General features: G+C 43.0%; 1 protein-coding gene across 1 annotated transcript in view; it reads right to left on the bottom strand.

The window, feature by feature from the left end:
* Positions 1-14,913: 14,913 nt before the first annotated feature.
* Positions 14,914-17,098, bottom strand: part of cacng3b (calcium channel, voltage-dependent, gamma subunit 3b) — a gene marked incomplete at both ends in the record, with an annotated part of 26,648 nt that continues 24,463 nt past the window's right edge. Inside the window, one exon of the mRNA XM_084071633.1 lies at positions 14,914-15,431. Within this exon, the coding sequence (XP_083927759.1) occupies positions 14,914-15,431 (518 nt within the window). The remainder of the gene's footprint in view (positions 15,432-17,098) is intronic.

Genomic DNA, 17,098 nt, shown 5'->3' with positions numbered 1-17,098 from the left:
TATAGGCCCTGTTCCCATGTCATGAAAACACACAGTACAGTATTTGTTTATAAACATCCAACACAGTAAAAGTATTTTTATTTTCTCCTAGTTTTGTCATTGTGCAAAGAAGGGAGGAGCCTGCCAGATCCAAGCAAGGAGTCAAGGATTTATGTCCCCCACAGTGCAATTAGGATTAGCGTCATTTGTTTCTTTCTATACTGTATATATCATACATATGTGCATTTCAAACACTGTACGGAGTCAGGGTTCAGTGGTTTACTCAATGACACTACTGGCTGTTGCAGGGGTCAAATTTGTTGTGGATGGATGAGAAGAGGGATAGCGAGTGACAGGTCTTTCATTTATGAGTCTGTCTCTCTAACAACCAGTGCACCCTGCCACTCCTATCTTTATAGCTGTGTGGTACAACATCGTAATATAATCCCGTTCCTGCCAGGCAAGGCTCTGTGCAGTTTATGGGCTATTAGCATAAAGAGACGTTTCCTCTCATTGGCCCAATGGAGCTGAAGAATGCAATTACTACAGCTCACTGGAGAGGGAGACGGGGAGAAAGAAAGAAAGAAAGAAAGAAAGAAAGAAAGAAAGAAAGAAAGAAAGAAAGAAAGAAAGAAATATATGGTCACAGAAAAGAGTTGAAGAAAGAAGGGGAATTGGTAGAAGAGTGATAAAGAAAGGCAGATGTATCCAATTCATGAACAAGTTTTGAAAGAGACTGATCAGAGACAGAGAACGAGAGAGAGAGAGAGAAGAAGTGAGAGACAGTAGAGAAGCGAGAGAAAAGGAGTGCATGGACAGAATTTATTCACATAAACACAGAAAGGGGAACTACGGAAGTGTATTGACCAATCCCAGTGCAGTGTACCCCCCCTCCCCCACGGCCTCACCCTATAATCCCCATTTCCTAATCTCTATGACAACACACACGCAAATCATGTTCCTCTCTCTCTTCTTCTCTCTATGTCTCCCCTCACTCTTCTCTCTGTCTCTAAATTTGGCCTTTGCCTTCTGGTACTTTCACATATACTTGCTTTAGCTATACTAGCTCTGGTCCATAGCGTTAGGAGGAGAACTCTAACGTGGACCAGAGCTAGGCAACCAACTGGAGTTAAAAGACCTCTGAAAGTCTTATGTCAAAGAAATGTGACTTACGTGCTGTGCTGACAGTATTGCGCATGTCGTTGGCTTGTTAGCCATTCACATGGGTGGCTCAGCTGTTGCATGTGCACGCATGCACATGTACAGTATGTTATACTGTACTGTACCATTGCAATTAATGAACACGTTTCTCTTTGGGATGAACGCACATTTTTTTTACATTATCTGGAATGCATCCTTCTAGCAATAAAGTTCTTAATATATTTAGTTTGAGACATTTGACATAACATGATCACCATCACATACTGCAGCTCATGGCTCTAGCTGACTCTAATCAAACAGTTTATTAATCTCAGCTGTGCATGTTTCTTTTGATGTGGTTTTGCACCCTGAATGCGCACACACCCACTAATGTTTGTAAACAACCTGTCTATAATACTGTAGGCTACATCCTCCGTGTTGCCACAGAGAGTGAAAAACCGAGAAGGTAGAACACAGTAAAAATCCTCAAAGTTAATTTAACTCTGATTCTGCCACACTGTTGAAACTGTAAGCAGAGCCGTCTGGATTCACATGGGCGAAACCAAAACGTATGAAAGAGAGGGATGCATTTCAAATACTTAAAACGCACAAATTCGAAAGTTCCTTTTAATGCCTGGGGTCGTCAGCAAGCAAGGGCATGCGGTCGCCAAATCAAATGGGTTCAGATCTCCTGATCAGTCTCCTGAGGAGGCACGTCTGAGGCCTGTCCTGGACAGGGGTCTCCAGACGTAAAAACAGATGATGATTCTATTAAAAAAATACACAAATATATAAATCTTAACAAATCTAGGCTTGGTGGGTGCCCCCCCCCAGCCTCATGGCTGCCTAATGGAAGGGCCGGGTCCCCAGATGACAGTGAAGTGACAATTTAAGGACTTTTAAGACCTTTTTAATACCTCAAAAAGAAAATAAACAACAAACTATACTATAAAACTGGTCGAACATTGGCGAAAATGCCATTAATATAAGGAAGAGGCAAAAACTTTGAAAATAGCCAATTTACAAGCTCACAACACCTTGTTGAGAACCACTGACCTAGTGCTATGTGCTGTCCATGGTGCAGATGTCTCTCCCTAGGCCTGGGCTCCCCCTGCTGGGCCAGTTTATGTGGTCAGGCCCAGGCCCAGGCATGCATATGTGTGTGTGTGTGTGTGTGTGTGTGTGTGTGTGTGTGTGTGTGTGTGTGTGTGTGTGTGTGTGTGTGTGTGTGTGTGTGTGTGTGTGTGTGTGTGTGTGTGTGTGTGTGTGTGTGTGTGTGTGTGTGTGTGTGTGTGTGTGTGTGTGTGTGTGTGTGTGTGTGTGTGTGTGTGTGTGTGTGAACTGAAGAACTATGGCATGAGACTATGGCATGAGACTGGCATGAGACTGAATACACAATCAAACCTACACAGAGCTTCCTCTACGCCTGTACTTCACAGACACCAGGATACTGACCATGATACTGACCAGGATACTGACACCAGGATACTGACCAAGGATACTGACACCAGGATACTGACCAAGGATACTGACACCAGGATACTGACCAGGATACTGACACCAGGATACTGACACCAGGACACTGACACCAGGATACTGACACCAGGATACTGACCATGATACTGACCAGGATACTGACACCAGGATACTGACACCAGGACACTGACACCAGGATGCTGACCAAGGATACTGACACCAGGATACTGACACCAGGATACTGACACCAGGATACTGACCAGGATACTGACCAGGATACTGACACCAGGATACTGACACCAGGATACTGACACCAGGATGCTGACACCAGGATGCTGACCAAGGATACTGACACCAGGATACTGACACCAGGATACTGACACCAGGATACTGACCAGGATACTGACCAGGATACTGACACCAGGATACTGACACCAGGATACTGACACCAGGATGCTGACCAAGGATACTGACACCAGGATACTGACACCAGGATACTGACACCAGGATACTGACCAGGATACTGACCAGGATACTGACACCAGGATACTGACACCAGGATACTGACACCAGGATACTGACCAGGATACTGACACCAGGATACTGACACACTCGCACGCACGCACGCACGCACGCACGCACGCACGCACGCACGCACGCACGCACGCACGCACGCACGCACGCACACACACACACACACACACACACACACACACACACACACACACACACACAGAAATACACGTACGTACACTCACAAAATAAACTGACATGGGGCTCTTTGAAAAGGTGATTCTTTATTTTTCTAATATGTTACTGTATATAATATTCTTTCTCTCTATGGATATATGCTTTCATATTCATATTATGTAAGTAAAAGTGTGCTTTTACCACAGCTGGTCTGTCTCCAGGCCAGACTGCTGATAGTTGATACGAGGTTTAGATCAGAAAGTATACAGTGAAACTGCACGGCCAAATCCTCACTGTTCATTTTGAAGAGTAATTTATACTTCACATCGCGCTCACATCACGATGCGCTTGTATATTGACTATTTTAGTATAAATCAGCCATAACACTCACAAGTTAAATTAACAATGAGGATCTGACCGTGTTGCCAGCTGGCAGTACATGTATGTGTGTATGCATGTGTGTGCATGTTGATGTGTGTGTGTGTGTGTGTGCGTGCGTGCGTGCGCGCGTGCGTGCGCGCGTGCGTGCGTGCGTGCGTGCCTGTGTGTGTGCGCGTGCGCGTGCGCGTGCGAGTGCATATGCGTATGCGTGTGTGCGTGTGTGTGTGTGTGTGTGTGTGTGTAGAGGCCTATGTATTGAATGACAGGGCTCAATGACTTGGAGGAAGATACAATTTTACTCATAACCACTGATTTAAAGTGAGCTAATCATCACCACGACCACCTCCTCTAAAACATCAAAGCCACACACTACATAATTACAGTGATAAATAAATAAATAAATAAAGTAAGTAAGTGGTATTCAAATCATTCTGAAATTGCTGCTCTGCTGCTAAGATGCCAATGAACCTCTGTAATGCCAATCCAACTCCAGTATCCAGAGGTTTCAGCACTGAAACGCCTGATTCCATGATGGCACTGTAAACGTTCTATGGCAGCCATCTTAGATCCAGAAGTTGTTATACACCGGGATGAGGACGGTTCACCTCACAATGGCTTCTATGCAGCTTCATCGTTCACAAAATGTGGCTTCAGTACTTCAAAGCAGTGGTTCCCAAACTTTTTTGCCCGCGACCCAAAAGAGAAATTTGATGTTTCCCCGGGGTCCAAACTAGTGAAAATAGCCGATCTACAAATGCAGATCTGCTATTTTAACTTCTTAAAAGCAGTTTTGAAATTCAAGACATTTCTCAGATTTTTTATTTTATTTTAGAAGTTCTTTTGAAAATTGGGTTTGTGACCCAAAAATGGGCCCTGACCCACTGTTTGGGAAACAGTGCTTCAGAGGAGATGGAATACTCATGATCTGTGTCTGAGATGTGACTCCCAGAAGGCCAGAACCAAACACCAATGATGTCTCTGGAAGCAGAGAAGGAGAATATGTGGAACTTAAAGTGCCATTCTCATCTATTTTTGATAATGTATTACTTTGTCTGAGTTAGTTATCATTAGTTATGATAGTTGACATTAAGCAGATAGATTAGCTTTGTAATGAAGGTCTACACATATGTGTTGTACTCTTAAATTCACTTCAACCACTCATTCTTGTAATTTTGTTGTCAATGGTGTTTCCGTTCATAGTACCCTACCCATTCCTTTAGGTGTGAATGTTGAGACTATCATAATGTATCTTTTATAATCCCACGTTTCAAATAATTTTTTTGTAAGATAATTTGGATACATTACTTTCCTGTTACAGAGAAGCTAGCTGCCCTGTCCGTGACTTCTCCTTCTCTTCTTCACTAATGATGTCTGTTTTCTAACAGTCCTCAGGTCAGTTTGAAATAGATAAAGTCAAGTTACAGTTTGAAAACAAAAAACAAAACAAAAACAAAAAGCACCGGGGGACATTTTCTTAACAACTTAAGGCCTAAGGAGCAAAAACTGTAAAAATGACAATTATGCCATGGTTCTTAGTATTCTATTTTAATGAGTAAATGTTCTAGAATCTGTACCCTTTGGGCTATTGTGAGCGTGTTTGCTATCCCCATATGCAGCCGAAGTCAATCAGTTGCATGAGCTGCCTGCTGCTGTACTGAGTGATTCTTAGAAATCACACAAATTGTCTGATTCAAAATGGCTGCAGATGGGAGCTCTGGCATCTCTGACCCTACAAAACCGAAGCAGTAACTGCATGATCAGTGAAAGTAAGAAAACATTTCCTCAACGTAAATCCACCAAAAGTACAGGATGATTTGAACAGAGGTGGAACCTGGATCATACACATACTGTAGTAACATCTTCAGTGTTCATTTAACTGCAAGGGTGTACAAATGGAATCAAACAGACTCGTAAAAGGCCAATTTGGTTCCATTTGTAAACAATGGAAGTTACAAATGGATAAATTGACACTGAGAATTTTACTGTGTGGAAGCGTTTATGTATGTTTATGTTAACTTTTACAAATAGCAGAAGTATTGTTTAACTATGTAGGGCACTGCTCTTGTCTTGCCTTTGACCAACATGGCTTTGTAGAAAGTGATGGGTACTGTAGTTTGACTCTTTTTTGGGAAATCGTCCTTTCAATTGATCCTATAGTAGTCCTGAGATTAAACTATCAGGATGTCACTGAAATTGGCACAAATCTTTATGAATACATTTGTTTAACATAAATATTATAAGGATATTATAACATTTAAAATTCCCTTTATAGGATCCTATAGAAAATCCCATAACATTTTGTACCGGAACCACTTGCAATTCTGAAAACAAAAAAATAAAAACAAAACAAAATAATTCATACAATTCACCAAAAGGATTAATTCGAGAACTTGTCTTGTACATCAATATTTTGTTTGATGAGTACAAATCCTGGACACTTCTTATGTTAACCGTTGCTTATTACTTTTTGTTTTGACAAGCTGGCGTCATAAAAGTCTGATGAACCATGCTGTCATCTTGGGTACCTTTGATCCTCAATCAGCCTGGACCAAACTTTGATGATTTCTAGATGTAACAACACTCTGTCTTTGTCTTAAATGTTCTCTGTATTGTCAATTGTCAGCGTATTGTGTTTTACGCGTTAATGATATTTACCAATCTTTTTAAGTTTAAGGTCTTGAACTAGAACTTTGTGTTCCCAAATGCTCTTGGACTTTCATTGTAGAAATTACCAGGATTTTTTTTCTTTTTCGTTTTTCAGGGGTTTCGGGGAGACTGTACGGAAAGGCAGGCTAAGCTTCCACTGACCTGAGATCAGCTGTCATAAGGGACTACATACTGTACATAACTGAGTGCACACCTTAGCCCCCTCTGCTGACCCCAAATCAGCCCAACAGACAGCAGTGATTTGGGCCAGACCGCCAGTGCAGAGTGGTTTACGACAAATGCCACCAGTACACTGAATAAGGTATTTCACAATAAAACCTTCTTGACATTTGTCTTTCAAAAATTACATCCATGTCCATTTTGTCTGTCTTTCAAAATAAAAGCCAGGTATCTGCCATAAACAACAGATTCACAAACACAAAACAGTCCTTGTATGGCTGGGTCTACTGAGGAATGACTGGGTGTTATTAGCTCTACACAGTGCAATGCTCAGTGTTAATTTATCCATTTGTAACCAAGAGTGTACCCATATGTAACCACATCATGTACCCAAGGGTCCATGATACAGGTGTTACAGTAACCACTTTACAGTAACCCCTGAAATGCTAAATACCGTACTTTGTTGGGGTTCCACAGGGATTTATACTTGGTCCCCTCCTTTTTTTCCTGCACACAAGCGATCTCTTCACCAAAAATTTTAGGCTCGCAATGCTGCAACACGTTGTGTGATTGTAGATCTGCTATTTTCGCCAAACGTTCGCCTATTAAGATGTGCCCAGAATAGGGATATTAGGGCTCATGTGGTTGAATGAACTCTGAGGATTGTACTGTGTACAGTTATATGGGTCCCAGCGTATTAAAGGTCAAAGGTTGTGTGGAAGTGGAGGTTCAACGTGAAGCCCCCATGGCTGATCTGGGAGCTGTTCTGTTCTGAAGGCAGGAGAGGCAGGCACTGGATGCATGGGCGAGGAGAGGCTGACTGCACACACTCACACACACACACACACACACACACACACACACACACACACACACACACACACACACACACACACACACACACACACACACACATGCGCGCACACAAGCACTCACTCACTCACTCACTCACGCACGCATACACACACAACACAACACAACACACATAAAATTATATTTTGAAATACACAGACATGCAGATATACCGTTAGCCGACTCCTCAGCCCTCCTCACAAAGCAAGCATGTGTGTGTGTGTGTGTGTGTGTGTGTGTGTGTGTGTGTGTGTGTGTGTGTGTGTGTGTGTGTGTGTGTGTGTGTGTGTGTGTGTGTGTGTGTGTGTGTGTGTGTGTGTGTGTGTGTGTGTGAGAGAGCTGTGGGAGTGTAAAGTGTACAGTGCTTGGTGTGGGTCTCTCAGAACTGTTCCTCTACGTTGGTGGTTCTCAAAGTGAGGTTCGGGGACCTCCAGGGGTCCTTGAGGGGGTTCCAGGGGGTCCCCAACAAAATTAGTTAACATAGCATCAAAATCAGTTTAATCACTTTAACCCCTACATACATGGGTTGTATATTTTCTTGAAGCGTTTAACAACACAAATCTTGTATGGGGGTCCCTGGCACAAGATATTTCCAGATGGGGGTCCGCGACCAAATACATCATCAATTTGGGGGTCCTTGACATGAAAAAGGTTTGAGAACCACTGCTCTATATTATTTTGTCAGGAACCAAAGAGTTCTTTCTTTCCTCCAAGCTTGATTGGCTGGTCCAGTGTTCTAGAAGTTCCACCCAGGAAGTTCTGCAGAAATGCGACAAATCAGAGACAATTACAGCCGTTTCTTTCTTCTTCTTTTTTGTTTGTTTGTTTGTGTGTTTTTCCAAAGAAACACACAATGATTTTCCAGAACGCCACAGTGATTTTTCTAAAAGGACTGAGTTCTCTCAATGTTAGTGTGTACACACCTACTGTAGCCTATATGGGAGTGTCTTTGTTTATCTGTGTTTGTGTTTACTGCATGTAAGTGTATGTGTGTACTTGTATGATGTGCTTGTGTGTTTGTGTGTATCTGTTACCCTGTATGTGAATAATAAGTGTGTTTGTGTGCGTGTGTATGTGTGTGTGTGTGTGTGTGTGTGTGTGTGTGTGTGTGTGTGTGTGTGTGTGTGTGTGTGTGTGTGTGTGTGTGTGTGTGTGTGTGTGTGTGTGTGTGTGTGTGTGTGTGCGTGTGCGTGTGTGTGTGTGTGAGAGAGACACTGCAACACTAAGTGATCCATTAACAAACAGACTTCTGGCCCCGTCAAGACGAAGCTAATGTCCACGAAAGACGAAGGTCTCTCACTTTGTCTCTCTCTCTCTCTCTTTCTCACTGTCCCTCCCAACTGTTCACTCCACAGGGGAGGTCTTCAGAGCCAGTCCAAGCAATACAAACTCACAGACCACATCGAAATAGAAAATGAAACTAGAATATTACAAATACTACAACCCCGGTATCCCAACTCCATTCCCCATCACTGAGAGCCCCAATTAGAAGAAGACTAAAGAACTAGAACACACAGTAAAATCCTGAATGTTAATTCAACTCTAAGAGTGTACAAATGGATCCAAAATGGACCGTAAACCCATCGGTACACTCTCAAATTAAATTAACACTTGGGATTTTTACAATGTAAGTGTCAGAGTTTGTCATTCTCTGCACAATGGCACCTTTAGAATAGAATAATTTATATATTTTTTTGTTTCATTTTTTTTTACTAATAATACTATTATTTGTCTTGATAATGAGAGTTCCAAAGCAGTTATGATGGCAGGAAGGAAGGAAAGAAGACGCTCAAGATATGTGCTACAGTCTTCATCTCAAAACGCACCCTGTGTCCTATAAAAGTAAACTTCAATAAACACCACAACAGTCCACACACACACGCTGATAAGGCGTCTTAAATGTAGTGCACTACAGTCTAGGATTCCTACAAAGTACATCATGGCTATAGGGTGCGATTTGAGACATGTAGTGAAAATGTCAGCGTTAGAAGCAGATGGATGTGGCATGCATGGTTTGCTAAGGTCAATGGCTTATGGATGGCAGTTTGAACCCTGGCCTTGGGGTGGCCCCTTCGGGCCCTAAAAGGCCTTACAAAAGACAGTGCTAATGAAGCACAAACTACTGGCGACTAACAGTTGAGGCCTTTTTTAGTATACTGCAGCAAATCTTGTATAAACAGAGTACTTATAGAGTAGCATTAGAAAAGGTAGCCTAAATGCTCACCTAAAGCTAACCTAAGGGACATGATTCACAGCAATCATTTTGAGGCTTTAGATGGGGACATTTTTGGCAACAGTAAATGGCCAACTGTATTTTCTCACTATATTTAGGTTACAACTCAGCAGCTACACTTTGAAATTGTTTTATTTCTTAAGTTCCACATCTGCTGAAGGTAGTAGCATACTCCCCTGATTGACTCAAAACAGTTGCTCAGATGACCATTCAAAACTAAAAGATAACCTGTGTTGCTTTCCTGAAGCTAACCTAACCCTGAAGCTGAGCAGAAACAAACCTGAAAGGAAGGCCAAACCTAACCCAAAACGTTTACCTTGGGTTAGCTTTAGGCCTAAAGGCCTAAAGCTAACCTGAAGCCTAGAATAAATAATGGCCAGGACATCACTGGCAAATCCGTGTCATTTTTATTCTAGTCTGAATCTAACCTAAAAGCTAGCTTGGAAACATGGCTAAATGAGAACCTAAATTTAGTCTGGACAGACTTCTGTATGTATCATCTGGCATGATACTTTAGTCTGGACGCAATGCTGCGCACCACAGCGTCAATGTATCTGCCCACCACCGCAGAGAGTCTAAGGGGTTTGAAGAAGGTTAAAGGCCATAAGGTTATGTACTGTATAATGGTTATGAACGGTATAATTTACTCTGAAACTCTATGGTAATCTTGTGTTACCAGGCCTTCCATGTAAGGCCATGGTTGATATTTACTGTTCACTGCTTATATGCTGTCTGGTCATTTCTACGCACACATACATGCATGCACACAGATCATTACTGTATCCACTCTAGACCGAATATTCAAACTGCAAAGCAGTTCCCAGGCGACTGTATGGTATAACAGCTCTTTGCTCTGGTAGCTGATGCAGCAGTTAATGTGGTCTGTAGACAATTTTCGAGAAAAGTTGCCGATCTTCATTTTTTTCATTACTGCTGTCTGTTTTTGTTTCGAAATTGTTCCTGCATCCAGACTTGTGTATAAATCCAAATTATAGATATTAGTCTGTCCAGGCTAACCTAACCTAACCTAACCTAAAAGCTAACCTCACATCAAACAGCCAGTGCACACAACCAGCAGAGTGGAATAAAGCGACCCTAGTTCCTTCATCTCCACTGTGAGTAGTCTTTTTGCATAAAGCATGTTATGTTGTTAACTATTCAGCTGGTTTAAAAAAAAAACTGTTGTTCTTGTGCAAATGTACTTTTCCTCTGCCTTGTCTGCACCCGCTCCCTCCCTCCCACCCCCAGTACGCCCCCGGACGACAACCATGAAACGCTGAGCATAGAAAGCCCTTGTGTGCTCCCGTCCTTTAAAAATTAAAAGCCCTTGCTGGGAGAAACAGGAGAGGGCAAAAAGAAAGAAAAAAAAAACCCTCTCACAAGTCCACCTCGGAACGGCAATGGCCGATTTTGTTGCTATTTGCAAAATTTATATTTACACGCCGGGAGGGCTTTCAGGAGCAAGTCCACAGTGGTGCGAGGTTATCCCTCTTTTTGCTCCCTTTATGGCATTAAAAAGACAATAGGTAGAACAGCAGCGTCATTAATTAAACAGTGTAGCTGATGATTGAAACAGTTTTTCTTTTATTATCATGGTTATAGTTGAGTAGGAAGTGTGCGAAGAATCAGCTCGACAAACTTGGTGTCCTTTAATGTTTCATTCATACAAACAGTGTGGTAAGTGGTTTAGGGAGGTAAACAAAGGAAGAGAAACAACACCAAAGCAGTATTATATATATTTATATATATATTGTTTTTTTCTTCTTCTACCTTTCCTCTTCGATCACCGCAGTCCCTCGTTACTCATAGTATCTGGAAAGGCTTATAAAACGCTGTCATCGGTTTTATCCACTACACATGCTTCCCTTTCTCTCTCCCTCTCTTCTCTCCTCCTAATTCTTTTCTTTCACTTGCCTCTAATTTATTTTCCCTTTTCTCACTCATGCCGTCAATTCAGCCTCACCAGCCTCTCATTCTCACACCTCCCCCCACCCTCTGTGTGTGTGTGTGTGTGTGTGTGTGTGTGTGTGTGTGTGTGTGTGTGTGTGTGTGTGTGTGTGTGTGTGTGTGTGTGTGTGTGTGTGTGTGTGTGTGCGTTTACTGCCTGTACAGTAGTTGTACTGCCCGTACACATTGTGCATCAGGTGTTGTCCAGTCATGTGATAAATGTCTTAATCCAAGCTCCTCTGCTCACCAACTGTGTGTGTGTGTGTGTGTGTGTGTGTGTGTGTGTGTGTGTGTGTGTGTGTGTGTGTGTGTGTGTGTGTGTGTGCGCGCGCGCGTGTGCGTGCGCGTGTGCGTGCGTGCGCGTGTGTGTGCATGTGCACGTGTGCAAGAGGCACCAGGGAACCAGGAGACTTTCTTAATAATTATTTTTGTTTATAGAAAACTGCAGTTCTCTCGCTGTGTTGAAGTAAATGTCTTGCTCTTTGGCAATGAATGAGCCAAGTTAGAGTCAATGCATTATAGACGTCTTCAAGGTGACTGGCCAATGTGCAAATTCTGTGTGTGTGTGTGTGTGTGTGTGTGTGTGTGTGTGTGTGTGTGTGTGTGTGTGTGTGTGTGTGTGTGTGTGTGTGTGTGTGTGTGTGTGCGTGCGTGCGTGCGTGCGTGTGTTAAAGAGAGAGAGTAGGAGAGGGAAATGCGATAAAGCTTTATGTATTTCTAAAATACGATGCAGTCTGTACAGGTGTTTGAAATATGATGACACTGACTTTATGTGTATGAGACAGCTGGAGTGACATATTAACGATGTAAGCTAAGCTGATGGGCGCAAGCAATTTTCTCTCACCCCCTGTTCTGTACTGTACGTGTGTGTGTGTGTGTGTGTGTGTGTGTGTGTGTGTGTGTGTGTGTGTGTGTGTGTGTGTGTGTGTGTGTGTGTGTGTGTGTGTGTGTGTGTGTGTGTGAAAGATAAAGGGGAAGAGAGGCTGTGAATGACAGCTCAATAGATGGTGCACAAATCCTGTGAATAATGCATAGGACCTGTTCCAATTCTCTGAACATCTGTCTCTCCTTATCATGGGCCACATTCCAATATTTTTCAAACGCATCCTTTATCCTGCTCTATTGGAGAAGAGGGGATTTCACTCTAACCCTAACCCTTCACCAGAAACCTTTTATACAGGTTATTTAGCTAGTTTTTCCAGTTTCAGCTGCCATAATATTCACCTAAATTAATTTCTAAGTTCTTGATTTAGGTGAGGAATACATAGATTTTGGTCACTAGCCCAGAGAATGTATTTGGTTGCTAACTTCACAGTTTACTATTCAGACTTTGAAAATTGTTTTTGCTAATGAGTCACAATTTTGTACTGATCTCATAATTGTAGCCAACAGCTAGCTAGCTAATTTATTACAATGTCCATCTGTGTTCTTACTGGGTAATCACTCTGTCTACTGTCTGGCTTCATGCTACAACATATTCTCACAGTTTAGCGGACTCCTTTCGCTAAATGACCTTGAACCAAACCACAAATTCCAGCTAGACTAAAGGTGACAGAAAGAAGGGAGAAGCTTTTAACATGTTGCCAGTGGTGGACAATAACGAAATACATTTCCTTGAGTACCGTATTTAGGTAAAAAGAAAATAGTAAGTAAATACTTTACTTGAGCATTGATATTTTTGAATACTTGACATGACTTTTAACCCCACTACACTTCAAAGACAAATACTGTACATTATGAATTAATCACTTAATTTCAAATATAGTTAAAAGAGTAGATCTACAAGCTTTTTGTACAGTATAATGTACTTTTGAATACCTAAGTATTTTTAAAAGCAGCACTTTAACTCAAGTACAAATTTGGCAGAGCAACTTTCACTTGTAGTGGAGTAATATATGACCAGGAGTCTCTACACTTTGACTCAAGTACTGGGGCTAAGTAATTAGTCCACCACTGCATGTTGCCCTAGAAGAGTGGAAAGGGAGAGGGTGGAAGAGCGAGGAGACGAGGAGCGAACAGCAGGGGGAGTTGTGGTTACAGAATGATGGCAGTGGGGATGGGAGGTGAAGGCCAGACAGACAGACAGACAGACAGACAGACAGACAGACAGACAGACAGACAGACAGATAGATATATTTGATAGTCTTTTAAAAGTTCCAAGTGAAATAAAAAAAATAATGAATAAGACCTTTTGTGTGACTAAAAACAGGATTAAAAGGAAGCACCAATGACCACCAATAACATTTACCATCTACTACCAAATACTAGGCACGCCTCGCCACCCCCCCACACCGAAACGACAGATCTCTGATCAGTCCATGACAGCCTCTGGTCCCATACCACTGTGTGTGGGGAGTAATAATCACATCTGCCACCAGATCAGGGTTACTGATCGGTTTTGTACCAGGAACGGGCTCGATTCGGTCTCAGTTGAATCGATTCAGGAGGTAACCTCTTACCACAAAAAGACCCTTTGATCAGATTCAATGAACCTTTAAGAAATTAATATTTAATATCAATAGTCGGTAAATACAGCCAGAAACATGCCATGAAAAATGAGTTCATTGCACTCTCCAGCTATGTTCTGAACCGACTGAGCTGAAAATGAATCGATCCCGACCCAGAGGTGCCTCACATCATTAGTTTTAACTAGTATCATTATAATAGAAACAGCTGGGGGCCCGAGGCGGCTCCCTGGGCTACACCAACCATGCTACTGTCCAAGGAGGTCAGGGGTAACAAAGGTCAAAGTTCATTTAAGTCTCTTACATGAGACCCCATCCCACCAACCTCCCGTAGTTCACATTATTCTCCTTTGCTATTGATGGCTCCTCGTAGACAATGGATACACTTTTCTATCTAACCGTTTAGTTAAAATGGTTGGTTCTGTTGTTCACACCTAAGATAAGGTCAATAAGCCAATTTATGAACATAGAGTTTATGGACATAAATTGAACCAACAAAATCTGCCTTTGCATGTAAAGATTCACAGGTTTGCCTAGCATGAATTGATATGTAATAAACAGGAGCTAGAAACAACTTTTCCATGGATATCAACCCTGCTTCTCTCACACACACACACACACACACACACACACACACGCACACACACGCACACACACGCACATACAGGCATGCACACACGCACAACCCTAACAGCGCTCAGGATATCACAGTTCAAAGGCTCAAAAATCACAGTTCAAAGTTCACAGCTGAAGTTTTTCCACCTGAACTATGCCTCTGACCCTGCCTGGTACCATACTCCTATTGGTCAAAATGTAGTTTAACTCCTCCACCCTTCCCACTGCCTTCGCCATCACCACCACCACCACCATCGTAACCGTCAACCTCCTCTAATATGATCAGGTGATATTTGTGGCCAGCACCTCTCAAACAGGCGTGGTCCTGCGGTTGGGGTCCTTGCTGTATTCCTTAGTGAGCGTGCTGCTCTGGAGGAAGTCCCGCTCGGAGTTGAGCAGGCCGCCCATGCCGCCCACCTGGGCTGCCTTGCTGCCGGCATTGCCAGGCTCACGTGGATTCAACGTGTACATGGGCATCTCGGAGGCAGCAGGCCCCGTGTAGCCGCTCTTCCCCAGCGGGGACGTGTCGCGGCTCGGCGCCTCAGACGAGCGCACGCTGGAACGGCGGCGGAAGCGGTAGCGGTAGGACGGGATGCGGCTGAATGCGGACTTCTTGATGAGCTCGGTGCGGGATTTGGCACGCTGCTTACGGTGCTTCTCGATGAACATGTGCACGGCGAGTACGCCCACCATCTCGGCCATGATGAAGGAGAGGGCGCCGAAGTAGAAGGACCAGCCGTAGGAGTAGGATTTCTTGCTGTCGCTCTGGCCGGGGTCCCCTGAGTTGGCCGAGATGTAGACGATGATGCCGATGATGTTACTGAGGCCTGGAGAGGGGACAGGAGGGGTGGTGGGGGTATGAGAGAAGTAGTTAGAATTTAAAAACGGCTTACATATTTAGATAGTCTTTAGACAGGGTTGCCAACTACCTGAACATTCAAATAAGGGACATCAGACATCCCTTATTTCCAAGAAAAATAAGGGCATTAGAACAAAGAGATTTGGTGCAGACAGAATAAAGCAGTCCTAGTACAAAGACAACTCTGGTCCAGTTTACTAAGTCTAGAGGGGTTAAGCAAGGGATAATTGATGGGTAGCTGGTCATTATTGAAAATTAAAGCTAGACACGATAGCACTTATTACACGGCTACTTATATTAATACATTAATAAATTGACCAAAAAGTAACAACAAAACGAAGTATTTCCTTGATTACGCCAATGAAAGTATTCCATAAGTGTTGTGCTGGGCGGACACAGTCGCCTTGGTAAACAAATAAAAGTATTCCATAAGGTAACTGGTCGACTGGCAACCCTATCTTCAACAATAACAACCCATAATCACTGACTATAAGGCAAGGATAGGATGCAACTTTCTTTTTAACTTATTAAATGTATTTTATTTTTTACTTCAATTTTTATCCCACGATTTTGCAACCCCTTTTTTTTCACCCATTGCCAAATGTCTAAGTAATCCTAGGCACTACACTCCTTCTGCCAGCCTAGGGAGAGCCCAGAGCCGAGCTCGTGCCTCCTTCAATGCATGAGAGCTTTCTTATCACCTGACAGGGGGGAGTTTCCCCGGTAGGACGTAGCGCGTGGAAGGAACACGTTATTCTAACCAGTTCCTTTCCCTTCCATCAGGCGCCCCGGCTGACCAGGGGGAGGCAGTATAGAGACAAGGATTGCTGCATGTTTTTGTGAGGGTACTTACCCTAGGGGACACGGGTGAACATGCAAACTCCACATGCCCTTTCACCAACCCCACCTAGGGCATGGGCACTGAGGAGAGGACACACCCCCAGCGCCCCCAGCGTCCCCAAGACCATCGAACCCAAGACCATCTAGCTGTGAGGCGACAGCGCTACTGACTGCGCTACCGTGCCCCTGACCCAAACTTTCTTACAGAAGTAGCTAGTTAAACACTGGGAGACAACTTTCACACTCAGATTTGATATGAAGGGAGATATGAATGGAGTTCTTAAAGCTGGACTCTTTAAATACATGCATGTTTTCAACTGTATTATGGAAAATACTGTTTAGTAAATGCCTGTTCATTTTTCATTTTCTTTCTCTTTCTTTTTCTGAAAACGTTTGAGAATATGTGGGGCCATCTACTGTCCGAGCCATAATGCTGGCTATGCTAAATGATACTAGCCAATGTCAAGTTTGTTCTGTGTATGTTAATAAATTGTTTGTGACAATGTGATGGAAAAGAGATTTGAGTTGTCAATCCATCCACGGTCCAAACAGCTATAGAAAGAGAAGAGAGCAGGTGGAAATATTTAAAAATAGAATGGGGGAAATAAACTGTGAAAAAGGAAAAGAAAACTGAAGAGGTATATTGTCCGCAGCTAGCCCCTCTCATTCCATATCATTAGTTCAGAATGCAGTGCTCACGCACGGTGGCAGAAAGCATGGAACAGGAACAATTAGCTACCTGTAATGAGTCAGAATCAACCGTGCTACGTTTGTGGTAAATAGTTACCTATCTGG

Source organism: Gymnoscopelus microlampas (genome assembly GCF_963454915.1).
Source record: "Gymnoscopelus microlampas genome assembly, chromosome: 11".
NCBI lineage: Eukaryota > Metazoa > Chordata > Actinopteri > Myctophiformes > Myctophidae > Gymnoscopelus > Gymnoscopelus microlampas.
The sequence above is the reverse complement of the archived record's forward strand: the minus strand, read 5'-3'. Positions and strand labels throughout refer to the sequence as shown.